Source organism: Hyperolius riggenbachi, chromosome 11 (assembly GCF_040937935.1).
Source record: "Hyperolius riggenbachi isolate aHypRig1 chromosome 11, aHypRig1.pri, whole genome shotgun sequence".
Lineage (NCBI taxonomy): Eukaryota > Metazoa > Chordata > Amphibia > Anura > Hyperoliidae > Hyperolius > Hyperolius riggenbachi.
This window is the reverse complement of record NC_090656.1, coordinates 187,927,789-187,941,356: the sequence shown is the minus strand read 5'-3', so window position 1 is coordinate 187,941,356 and position 13,568 is coordinate 187,927,789. Positions and strand designations below refer to the sequence as shown.

At 44.3% G+C, this 13,568-nt stretch overlaps 1 protein-coding gene across 2 annotated transcripts in view; it reads right to left on the bottom strand.

Moving 5' to 3' along the window:
- Window positions 1-1,477: 1,477 nt before the first annotated feature.
- The window catches only part of PDCD2L (programmed cell death 2 like), a 31,752-nt gene continuing 19,661 nt past the window's right edge, over window positions 1,478-13,568 (bottom strand). For both annotated transcript variants that reach the window (XM_068261617.1, XM_068261618.1), the window contains exons 6-8: window positions 12,246-12,359; window positions 5,859-6,004; window positions 1,478-2,076 (exon numbers count right to left, since the gene is read on the bottom strand). In XM_068261617.1, the coding sequence (XP_068117718.1) occupies window positions 1,943-2,076; window positions 5,859-6,004; window positions 12,246-12,359 (394 nt within the window). In that variant the 3' untranslated portion in view covers window positions 1,478-1,942. The remainder of the gene's footprint in view (window positions 2,077-5,858; window positions 6,005-12,245; window positions 12,360-13,568) is intronic.

The window sequence follows — 13,568 nt, the reverse complement described above, 5'->3', positions numbered from 1 at the left end:
GGCGTGGCTGTTTCCGCCAAGTGTGAATGTTGGTTGCGTGTAGCTGCATTCATGTCATGTACGGGAACGCAGCCATGAGTTTCATGGATCCCAGCACTGGAACAGCAAGGTGGAGAATGAGTGAAGCTTCTGGAGGTTCCAGAGGCTTCCCTGTACTAAGGTAAGTATGTGACTTTCTATTTCAAATGCTATGGATTTGCTAATATGAATTGTATGTTCATTTAATGCAGCTTGGACTTGCAGTTTACTTGTCAGTATAATAAAAAAAAAAAAAAAAGAATGCTGTCTGTATCTGGCTTCCACTTTGCACACGGATATGTACGCTGACGGCAAGTTAGGTGCAGGGTAAGCCTAATGACGGCTCACCCTGCTACCGCTCAAATTCCCAATGCCGTTAAATCATATTAAAGCGGACCCAAACCAAACTTTTTTTTATTAAAAATATTTAGTTACACCACTCTGACATACAAAGATAAAAAATAAACACTCCTTCAAGAGACTCTGAAGCAAGAATAAATCTCGCTTCAGAGCTCATAGTTAGCAGGGGCATGTGTGCGGGGGTCCCTTCACCCCCAAACCCACCCCCGCAAGACATGGTCGTTCCTGGAGGCAGGGCTAATGGCTGCAGCCCTGCCTCCAGTCGCGTCTATCAGCGGCGCATCGCCACCTCTCCCCCGCCCCTCTCAGTGAAGGAAGACTGAGAGGGGCGGGGGAGAGGCGGAGATACGCGCTGACAGACGCGCGTGGGGCAGGGCTGCGGCTTTTAGCCCTGCCACAACCAGGAAGCGCTCCCCAGCTGCACCGAGGGGATTTGGGGGTGAAGGGACCCCTGTTTAGCGGCTGTTTAGCAGGGGCACACATGCCCCTGCTTTCTATGAGGTCTGAAGCGAGATTTATTCTCGCTTCAGACTCTCTTTCAAGCCTATAAGCATTTCAGTGCATGCTTTTCACCCTTCTCTTTTCATAACTAGGATTATACTGGGGGCAGCCATTAGCAATTCCTCCATTGCCGGACACCACCTACTTCACCAGTTTGACGGATTCTGTCCCGGCAATATGAAAGGAAGGGAGGGGTTCCTTCAATAAATGTAAAATATTTTATATTTGTCATCATGCAGCTGAAAAAAGGCTGCTATTTATTATTATAATTTAGAAAATAGATTTTATTTCTGAAATCTTGTATTTTTAATTTGGGTCCACTTTAAGCAATTTGGGGTCCGGCCACCCAACCCTGAATTACCTGAGTAAGGGCCGCAGACTATAGCATTATTGCTATAGCAGCACCAATCTCAGGTGCTAGATGGCCAGCGCCAAAACCACCTGCTTCATCTATTTTCCCTGCACTGCAATACCACATGATGGAATACCACATGAATCCGTAAAATACAGATGAAATACCACATGAGGTAAAAACTTTTGTGAATCGTCATGCACTCAACACATTACCAAACGGTTATCACATATGTGAAAATCATAGTGAATAGTTAAAAATATATATATTTATTATCGCAGGAGGTAAATTACTGAACATGAAAGGTTTACCAAAATTCATTGTTGCGGTTCTGTGTCTTTCATATCCGGAATATGGCTTATCCTGTGGGATAGCAATACCTGGGTTCAGTGATGCAGATACACTGAGGTTAATTTCATCTTCTGTCTGTAGAGTTTATTTTGCTGACCAAAGTTGCCTCCTCCAAAGTTCTCTGTCATTTGACAAGAATGTAACATAGGTTCAAAGTCCACTTAAATCACACTTTGGTATCTTATTGGAGACCATTTATATTCTGTGCTGTCACCTAAAAGCACTTTTCATATAAAGTCTCCACAGTTAGGTTTGATAAAATAAATATATATAGTTAGACCAGTTCTGCATTAAAACACCACAAACATCTTCTGGTCTAGTCTAATAGTACAGTCCAAGAGTATTATTCTTGCTTGCTTATCAGTTGTTAAAGTATTTCTGGTCTGGATCCTCCTGTACAATGCAAAACTCTGACACTGGTGTCCTGTCACTCGCATCCCAACAGCTCCCCTCACAGGTAAAAATGAGAACTGTACCAAATTCCAGCAGCAAGTCTAAATAAGGAGAGAAAAGCATGAAGACAAAATCACATATACAGGTAAAGAGGCACCGTCATTAACAGTCTCACATGACTACACTAAACATTGTGTTAAATAAAGCTCTTAAGGAAACAAACATGAAACAAAACAAGAATGCAATCAAATCAGCCAACTATAACGCTACATATTTGTCAAAAGGCATTTGATGAATAAAATCCACATCTTGCTTATGTTAGAATTACTTATGAAATACTCTGGCTCCTTTAGTAACCTTTTCAACACATTTAAATCAGAACATTTTCATCAAGGGAATAGATTTTACAAAATGAAGCACATTTAGAAACTGAGGTCCTAGCATCTTCTTCTTGGGTCTAAATACTATAGTGCGGACACCTAAGCCTTAATATCTATACTGAGGATACTTATGCCTGGCTATCTATAATGGGGAAACCCTTAATTTTACAACCCGGTACCGAAGTGGTTTACAACGACCTAACGCCAATCGGCAGCTGCAGAGTGGCTTCCCCAGGACCGCCTAACACCGATCGGCCGCAAGTCCTGGGGGTAGCGATTAGCGGGGATCGCAACTCCCCGCCGAGTTACTGTCAGCTGCGATCGGAGCCGGCAGGCTATTTAAAAAAAAAAAACAAAAAACAAAAAAAACGGCCAAATACTTGTACAGCGCTGCGATCTAGTGGAGCGCTGTACGGGGGACAGATCTGTCACTGAGCTGTCCCCAGGAGAGGCTCACAAAGCGATCCCTCTCGTAGGCTGATGCCTATCGGAGACGATAGCAAGGATTGGATCTCGGATCTCAGATGCCACCAACAGAAAGCTCTGTTGGTGGCAAGAAAAGGAGGCAAGATTAAAGAGAACCAGAGATAAAGCACCCTCATGTATTTTATTACATTTATCAGTGGGAACATGACAGTAAACACCTACCCTGCTTTTAGTTGTATTCTTCTCAGTCTAATCTATCTGTTATCAACTGTGATAAGAATCCACCGACTATTCAGTCGAGGTTTGACCTGGAATCATTATAGCTGAGTCACTCTTCTGTGGAGTGTTTTCAAGCCCAAGCCTTCCCCCTCCTGGCTCAAATGTCATGCTTTACATGCTGAGAGCTGTGATGATATAGGAGGAGCTGCTGCTGCAGGAAAAATCTCTGTCTAACAGACTAGTGTGGCTGTGTGATCTGTGTGCTCTGTCTGTGCAGCCAGTCATTATCTGTATGCAGTTTCATTACTATGAGAGACTTCCTACAGGCAGCCACAAAGCATACCAGAATATGAAGTTGAAAGCAGACAGATGAAAGCCTACAGCAGCCCTGCTTTTCTATAGTCTCATATAGCCTAGACAGCACATCCAGAACACCTCATAACCTGGAAACAGAAGGAATATGAGCCGGCGGCCATATTGGATATTTCCTGGAGCAATAATGGATAAAAAGCACTCAAAAAGGCACACCAGAGTGGCGAAATTATCGGGTAGAGCATTTATTCTTTACAAGCTATCAACTGATATGTTTATTTTGTGTGGATCGTTCATCTCTGGTTCCCTTTAATTTGTGTGCTAAATTGTGCAGCGAACTGTTAAAGCTGCAGTGTGCGGAATTGTAAAAAATGGCCTGGTCACTAGGGGGGTGTAAGCCTGAGATCCTCAAGCAGTTAAGGAAAACTGAAGTGGAAATAAACTTATGAGATAATGTATTATATGTGTAGTACAGCTAAGAAAAAAAAAACATAAGTAGCAAAGATATGAGACTCCTATTGTTAAGAAACTTCAATTGTTTTCTATGCAAGAGAGCTCCTCTGAGCTTTCCCACTAATTTAGACAGCAGTGCCATTTTCTGAAGCACTTGTACATCAAAGAAACCGTGAAAGGCAACTTCAGATAATATTTTACTGCCAGGATGTTCAAGGGGTCATTAGCTCTGCTCTGTTTCATAGTTTAAAATACAGAGTGTAGTTTGTAAACTGCAATTATAGAATGATGCAAAAAAGCTACATAACTGAAAATAAAAATATGAGACTCTTTTCTTTGCTATTAATGTTCTACTAATTATCCGTACTACACATACAATTCATTATATCATACGTTTTTCCACTCCAGTGTCACTTTAAAGCAGCAGGGACAGCCATATATCCAAGAGGGTTTTGATTTCAGTGCATTTTATATAGTAAATAAAGAGAAAACGGTTTCAGGCATAAACCATCTTTGCTGCCTATGACTGAAGCCAATTCTAATGCAATTTCCTCCTTTGCTCCCCCTTTTCTCCCCTTCCTCCTAGAAACTGCACGGTCATATCTAGCTTGCTTTATAAAACACATGTGAGCACAGCATACATCGTATTCCAGCAGCTTTGCAGAGGGTTGAGATGTATTTCCCTTCTCAGACTGTCACAATGAACTGCTCTTAGCCAATCAGTGAGGAGCAGGAATGTGGGAGGAAAGATAACAAGCTTCCCTCTCCAATGTACCAGAATAGAGACGGGCTAACTGAGATAGAATTCATTACAGTAGATACATTAGGATTATATTGTGATGCTTGCAATGCAGACCGCCTGTAGACTACATAATAAACACAAAGCAGTGGGTAAATGGAATTTGGTTTTGTGGCTGACATTCCCGCTTTAAAGTAATTTCAACTTTTTGTAGACAGATAGGAGGCCTAATACCTTTTTAAAAAGGTTAAACAGCGGTGCTACTGTATCTTGAAGTCAGGTTTGTCACTAGAATTGGTTAGTCCTCAAACTAGAAAAATGTCTGATTCCTCCTATGTGTCCCAGTTTTGTTATGCTAACAGAATTGGAGGACCACTCTGTGACCATTAACTGTATGAGTAGTACTGGGGGGAAGGGGGGGGGGAGTGAGTGAGGTGTCTTTACCATTTCAGATGCAAGAACCCAAACCACAAGGTAAATGTAAAAAGATAAAATTATTTATTTAGCACATTTAAAATAACGCGTTTCACGTGTCTCAGCCCACTTCTTCAGGTCCATAGAACTGCCTTTAAATTACGGTCACAAGCATGGATGTCCAGATATCAGGCGTCCATGCTTGTGACCATGTTTTAAAGGCACTTTTATTGACCTGTAGTAGCGGACTGAGATCCGTGAAACGCGTTGTCCTTTTAATCGTGCTGAACAAATCATTTACAGTAATCTTTTTACATTTACCCTGTGGTTTGGGTTCTTACACCTGGAGTGGTAAAGACACCTCCCTCCCCCTTATTTTTTGTTTCATTACATTACCTATTTTGGGGCTCCTCCACCCCCCAGTACTATACATTACATGTCCTTTGGAGGTGTTCACCTTCCGGGTGTGGTGTTATCTACAACCAAGAAAGACCAACCAGGAGTGCTACCATCCATTACCAGTAGGACCTGGTATATTGAGCGAGGAAGGTTATTTCCCTGTTGGCAATATACGGTGGTTGCAGGGACTGCACCCCACCTTTCTGAGTATAAATACTCTTATACTACAATCTAACATCTAATACCCCACAATACTGCACCATTTGGCTCCTGGTCTCTCCTTGTCATACAGGTGACCATGTTATACCCACAGTGACCACCTTTACTACATTAACTGGATGAAAACAGGAATAAGGACTAGCCTGCCTCCCTCCACCAGAAAAAAAAAAAAAAGAAAGAAATGAGATGCAGTGGGGCTGACATGTTACAGGGGATGGAGTGACAGGTTACAAGTTACAGAGGATGAAGAGACCAGTCGCACTGAGGATGTAGTGTCATTGGAAGATGTCACATCAGGTACCCTTGAACTACAATATCTTACCAGTTTTGACTCCCTGCAGCATTGTTACAAGAGCAGGCATTAACTGAAACTCAAATACTCTTCTCCCCCCACATCGTGGACACGGGGGAGGCTGGGCTGCTTCATCTAGAGGGCTAATACATAAAGGCTGCCCATTCCAGCAGTATCTAGGGATAGGAAAAATGGAGCAATAAGAACACAAAACAAAAAAAATCCTTTAGCAAATGGAACAAACACACTGATTGATCAGACAGGATATAGAAGTCGCTAGTTCTAGTGATAGTGCAGCTACCCCCAGGCCTCAGTCTTGATACTGTCACCCACCCCAAACCTAGTATATACTTATTGATACCTTTTTATCAGCTTTTTAATCTATGGCAGATACTTTATTACATCTTCACTAGATAATGCTTTCTCTTTTTGTGCATTTGTGGAGTTTAATCACTATGAATATGATGTCCTTGTAACCCAGTGGTAACTTTTAAACATCGTTTTAAATAACCGCCATTGTTATTATTCTATTTTTGTATATTTGTATTATGTTTTATATGCCGATAAAAAGATGTATTGTTCATTTAAGGAGTTGGCTGTATTGGGTATGGGGTGGAGTTTTGTCCCTTCCAGCCCATATATAAGCCTGCTCCATAACAGGTTCACTTTAAAACGATGACTAAGGGCAGATTGTAGGCCCGATACGCGTCAGTTGACCCTGTGGTTTTATTGCACTGTATTGTGGAATTTTTTTCAATACATTTATCAGCCTTTTTCATTGACCTGGTATGGACTGCGGATCCTTCCTTGTTTGTGTATAGAGACTGGCCTGGCTTACCAGAACCTGCACCGACTGAAGTGATTGGTGGGGGGGTTGAGCGCACATTAACTTTTGTTTCTCTCTTTCAGTTCAGGCGTACTTTAACCATTAACTACCAGCTACCATTTATAAAGTGCACACAGCTGTCAGTTGTCAACCTCAGCAGCGTTTATAAATGGTGGCTGGTTATTGAATCCACCCATACGCGCTGCTTGGTGTATCTCAAGGGACCCGACAGTACACTGTAGCTGGGAACCGTGGGTTGTGTCAGAGCAACCAATCATTTAATAGCTTGTTTTTTTCATAAAAATATCAGTTTTCTTTTTAATTTATCCTTCCCTCCTCCCTTCCTCCCCCTGAGATTGTTTCTGATAGGCATCAGCCTATGAGAGGGATCGCTTTGTGAGCCTCTCCTGGGGACAGCTCAGTGACAGAGCTGTCCTCCGTACAGCGCTCCATTCGATTGCAGCGCTGTACAAGCAATTGCCTCCGGTTTCTTTTTTTATAGCCTGCGAGCTCCGATCGTGTAACTCAGCAGGGATGCGCAATCCCCGCTAATCTCCGCCCCCAAGACTTGACAGCGATCGTTGTTAGGAGATCCTGGGGAAGCCGCTCTGCGGCCGCCAGTCGGTACTAGGCGGTTGTAGAGTGGTTAATGCAGGGGCACCGGGATGGGGAGGGACGGATGCTGGGGGAGGCGAGGTGACGTCAGGAGGCCAATTGACAAGATTTCATTCTGAACTGGCCTACGGTTTATGGCGGCCAACAGATCTCTCTCTGATCATCTTAGATGAGAGAGAGGTCTATTGGTCAATCGCCCGCCAAAAATCGCTACATGTATAGGTACCTTAACTGCATATATCTACTATATAAGCACATAATGATATGTGATAAAAGAATTGTCTGCCCTAACCAGTTTCCCCCTTCTTGATTGCACAATCTTATCACTTCCATGTTCGATCAGGGATTACCTAAAGTATCCAGTCAAAGTAGCCTCACTCAGTTTACACTTACGGTATACTACATACATTTGGTAAGATCGCAAAATCAAGATCGTATCACTGATAAGCACCTTTATCCACTTAAGTACTAGTGGTTTCTGCCCCAGAGACCAATAAAACCAGAAATGGCAGAACACCAACGAATCACCGCACATACCCACCATCCACGTCGCAGGCCGGCCAGCTTTCATTGGCTCCTGACCCCATCCATAAATGAAAGCCAATGGGAGTTGCTTATGTTGATAGACAGGGTCATGAGCCAATGAAATCAGCTCCTGACCCACTCATAGGGCTCTGCTGTTATAGAGACAGCAGAGCGAGTGAGCTGCGGTGGGGAGACAGCGACTAGATCGCCGGGAGCGGCAAGAACGTGCGGCGGCGGGGAATTGAAATCTACGACATGGCAGCCAGATCAGCATCAAACCAGGGCGTAGATTTCAATTAGCATCATCCTTAAAGGACCTCTGTCACAAAAATCTTAAAATTTTAAATAGATGCAAACATACCTATATAAGAAGTGCGTTTCTTCCAGAGTAAAATGTGCCATAAATTACTTTTCTCCTATGTTGCTGTCACTTACAATAAGTAGTAGAAATCGGACATTACTGACAGATTTTGGACTAGCTCATCTTCTCATGGGGGGGTTTCTCAGGGTTTTCTTTATTTTTAGAAGCACTTCGTGAATGGCAGTTGCTCCATCCAACTGCCAAATAAGTGTTCAGCGAGCACGGAGACTGGCCAGCATCTTTGTATAAATCTTTTTCAGGGAGTGTCATTATAAAGAATAAAGGCCATGCTGAGAATCCCCCATGAAGAGATGGACTAACCCAAGACCTGTCGGTAATGTCAGATTTCTACTACCTACTGCAGAGGTTCCCAACCGGTGTGCCGCGACACATTTATGTGTCGCGGCAGCACCAGCTATGTGTCGCCGCTCTCTGCTCCCCCTGCTCGTCTCCCCCGCAGATCGCCTTATTATCTTAGCGGCCGCTCTCCCCTCTCCAGCGCATGTATTTATTCAAGCAGCGTATCTCCCGGCTGCTCTATGTGTGATGCGCAAGAAGCAGGGCTCGGTTACCATAGTAACGGCGATACATATCGCCGCTACAGGAAGCCGCTGCCCTCCTTCCTGCGCATCACACAGAGCAGCCGGGAGATGCTGCTTGAATAAATACACGCGCCGGAGAGGGGAGAGCGGCCGCTGTTAAGGTAATAACAGCGGCGGGGACGGGCGGGGGGCACCACCTACCCATACTGGCTATACCGGGGCACTATACTGAGTATCCTGGGGCACTATACTGACTATACTGGGGCACTATTCCGGCTATACTGGGGCACTATACCGGCTATACTGGGGCACTGTACCGGCTATACTGGGGCACTGTACCGGCTATCCTGGGGCACTGTACCGGCTATCCTGGGGCACTGTACCGGCTATCCTGGGGCACTGTACCGGCTATCCTGGGGCACTGTACCGGCTATCCTGGGGCACTGTACCGGCTATCCTGGGGCACTGTACCGGCTATCCTGGGGCACTGTACCGGCTATCCTGGGGCACTGTACCGGCTATCCTGGGGCACTGTACCGGCTATCCTGGGGCACTGTACCGGCTATACTGGGGCACTATTCTGGCTATACTGGGGCACTATTCTGGCTATACTGGGGCACTATTCTGGCTATACTGGGGCACTATTCTGGCTATACTGGGGCACTATTCTGGCTATACTGGGGCACTATTCTGGCTATACTGGGGCACTATTCTGGCTATACTGGGGCACTATACTGGCTATACTGGGGCACTATACTGGCTATACTGGGGCACTATACTGGCTATACTGGGGCACTATACTAGCTATACTGAGGCAACTAAACTTCCTATACTGGGGCAACTATGCTATGCGCCCCCCCCCCCCCCACCGTAATTGTTACTGAGCCCCTCAGTGTGCCTGCAGCATCAGCAGATTGTCACTGAGCCCCTCATTGTGCCTGCAGCATCAGCAGATTGTCACTGAGCCCCTCATTGTGCCTGCAGCATCAGCAGATTGTCACTGAGCCCCTCATTGTGCCTGCAGCATCAGCAGATTGTTACTGAGCTCCACACCATTGTGCCTGCAGCATCAGCAGATTGTTACTGAGCCCCTCATTGTGCCTGAAGCATCAGCAGATTGTCACTGAGCCCCTCATTGTGCCTGCAGCATCAGCAGATTGTCACTGAGCCCCTCATTGTGCCTGCAGCATCAGCAGATTGTCACTGAGCCCCTCATTGTGCCTGCAGCATCAGCAGATTGTCACTGAGCCCCTCATTGTGCCTGCAGCATCAGCAGATTGTCACTGAGCCCCTCATTGTGCCTGCAGCATCAGCAGATTGTCACTGAGCCCCTCATTGTGCCTGCAGCATCAGCAGATTGTCACTGAGCCCCTCATTGTGCCTGCAGCATCAGCAGATTGTCACTGAGCCCCTCATTGTGCCTGCAGCATCAGCAGATTGTCACTGAGCCCCTCATTGTGCCTGCAGCATCAGCAGATTGTCACTGAGCCCCTCATTGTGCCTGCAGCATCAGCAGATTGTCACTGAGCCCCTCATTGTGCCTGCAGCATCAGCAGATTGTCACTGAGCCCCTCATTGTGCCTGCAGCATCAGCAGATTGTTACTGAGCCCCTCTTTTCTATCATACGGGACGTGTCATGTATATCTGAATGTTTGGCATGATGTGACGTGTCACGGATATCTGAATGTTTGTCGTGATGTGTCACGACCTGGAAAAGGTTGGGAGCCACTGACCCACTGTGAGTGACAGCAACATAGGAGAAAAGTAATGCATGGTTCATTTTACTCTGGAAGAAATGTACTTGTTATTTGTATGTTTTTTAACCACTTCAACCTACAGTGTCGAAAATCGTATGCATCCGAGCAACGTTCACCTCCCATTCATTTGCCAATAACTTTATCGCTACTTATCACAATTAATTTATCTATATCTTGTTTTTTTCTGCCACTAATTAGGCTTTCTTTGACTAGTACATTTTGCTAAGAATTATTTTTTTCTAAATCCATTTTAACAGGAAGATTAAGAAAGAAATGGAAAAAATTCATTATTTCTCAGTTTTTCGCCATTATAGTTTAAAATTAATAAATGCTACCGTAATTAAAACTCATGTATTTTATTTGCTCATTTGTCCCGGTTATTACACCATTTAAATGATGTCCCTATCACAATTTATGGCGCCAATATTTTATTTAGAAATAAAGGTGCATTTTTTCAATTTGCATCCATCACTATTTACAAGCTTATAATTTAAAAAAAATATAATAAGATACTCACTTGACATGTATATTTAAAAAGTTCAGACCCTAACTATTTACCGTATGTTTTTTTTTTTTTATTGTAATTTTTTTAGTTTCTTTTTTTTTTTATTAAAAAATTTATTTGGGTAGTTTTTGGTGTGAGAGGGAAAAAGATTATTTTACATTTAAAATTATGTAATGTAAAAGATGTAGGTGGGTATACTATTTGGCCACAGTCAAAAAAGTCCTGGAAGCATACGATCACGCTTCCAGGAACTACAAGGAGGCTGGGAAACTTTTTTTTTTGCAGAAATACCGGGGTCTCTGATTAGAGACCGTTGTTTTTTCTGCAGGGGACTTAGATCGGTGAATGGGAATTATATTCCCATTCACTGATCGGGGGAGTAACGGCAGGCAGCGGGAGTGCGCACGTTCGCGCGCCTCAGGCAGCAGCACAGTCTATCTGGACGGATATATCCCTCCAGATAGACTGAAGTGGTTACATTTTAAGATTTTCGTGACAGTTCCTCTATGTTTCAGAAAGCCATTAAGCAGATCTACGCTTTGATTTTTCCAGGCAGATTCAATCACTCTGATCAGATCTGGCAGAAATCTAGTACAACATGCCGCATTGATTGACATTTTGATCAGTTTGCTGCCCAAAACAAAAAACATCGAAATTCCTATCGACTCGATGGAAAATTTTGGTAGGACATATCGGAGGAGCAGTGGTAGATAGACACATGGCCTAGCACTGTATCAGACAGTGCAACTCTGCGGTTTGATCGATTTTCAATAGACTTTGTGGTGAAATCTATTGAAAATCTGTATGCAGTGTACAGATTCAGGTCAGAGAGGGATCGATCTGTTTGCCAGATTATTTGGCAATCTTTAGCTACATACTCACCGGACGATGGATCGGGGAACCCACGGAATCTCAACCCGACCAATGAGCATTCTGTGATTCACATTCCTACCGCAGGAAGTCTTAACGGCACATGACGGGTGCAAACATAAGTTCAAACAATTGTGGCAATTTGCACAGGAGTCGTTGGGAATCTTAAAGAACTGATTTGCTGTGATGGTCGTTATCGCTACGCGTTGCAAAACATTGCTTGTTTAATTGCACTCACATACCCATGATACATAATTGTGGAACGATCACTCGTCGCACTAAGTGAATAAACCGCCAGTCGAGGGAAAAATAGTGCAAAAAAGTCACTTTTTGGGTACGTGCCTTATGTGTGTATGGGCCAGTTAGTCAGTAGGTAGGTCTGAGGTTATATCTAGTTGCTGTAAAAGGGGATAACCTGAGGATTTGCTGTTGGCAAGGAGCGATCTTCTTCAGGAACCTGTAAAACATCAGATCCCGTTTCTTTAGGTCATTCTTCTCATATTTCTCTCTCTCCGATTTCCCCTCGCAGCTGCCAGACAACAAAAGCATGAAAAGTATAATTAGATATCACACAAGAAATTCTGAAAGCATCAGCATTTGGAATAATGCTGTGGAGGAAAAAAAAGCTGCAGATAGGAGCTTTGAGGCCTCGTTCACCTTTTTTTGAGGCAATTTTTTTTCCCTTTGTGGTGCTTGGGTGGGGGACTTTTTTTTTTTTTTTTTTGTTATAAGCCCTTTTCTCAGCGCTTTTTCCAGAGCGTTTTTGTAATTCACTCTCTGACACAAGTCAGGAAGTGAACTATTTGACCCGGGAAAAGAATAAATACAATGTATTTATTCCTAAAATGCGAACAAAATAGCTACACAAATCAATTTTGCAAGAGTTTTGCTTATCTCCTATACTTTCCATTGAGGCGGAATCGCCCCAAAGCTGGCCCACGCACCGCTTTGCCGGCCGCACGGCCCGCGCTAATATGAACCTTCTCATAAAGATTAATTGCAAAAGCGATTGGTGGGCGATTTTAAAAATCGCCTGCGTGGTAAAAAAAAAAAAAAAAAAAAGCTGAAAACGCCTACAGTGTTAACGAGTTTCCTGTGTGCTGCAGCCCTGGGGAAAACCACATCAGGCTCCTGACCAATACAGATGGTCAAAGGGGCGGCGTTACATTGCAATCCGCAGGAACACACAAGTACTGTGAATGGATCACACACTATGCGCAGTTGGTCATGACAGACAGCAATGAACAGTGTGAATGAACCCTTAAGGTGCCCATACATCAGGCGATGTATGGGCAGATGGACCATGAGACAGATATCACTGCCTTCACATCTGATTAGAAATAGATACTATATTGCTTGCCCATACAACGCACACCGATTCCCGATAGATTTCAGCATGACATCCATCAGGAATCAGCCTAGTGACGCCACCTCTGCAGCCAGTCTGGCCATCCCTCAAGTGTTAAATGCCCATCCCCCGATGCCCATGCTCTGTAAATTCTCACTTGTCCACCGGCGCAAATCCGGACCTTCACCATCATGTCCGTCACCACGAGATCCTGAACCATGTGGGTTGTGTGACGTCATACACATGCGCCTGGTGCCACCTGATACAGGTGCCCAGTGTAACAGCAGACATGGAGGTCACAGCAGAGAAGAGCAGGAGTTGCGCCAGCGTACAGGTCAGAATTTATAGACCACGCGCACCAGAAGGACATTGAACACTCGGCGGGACAGC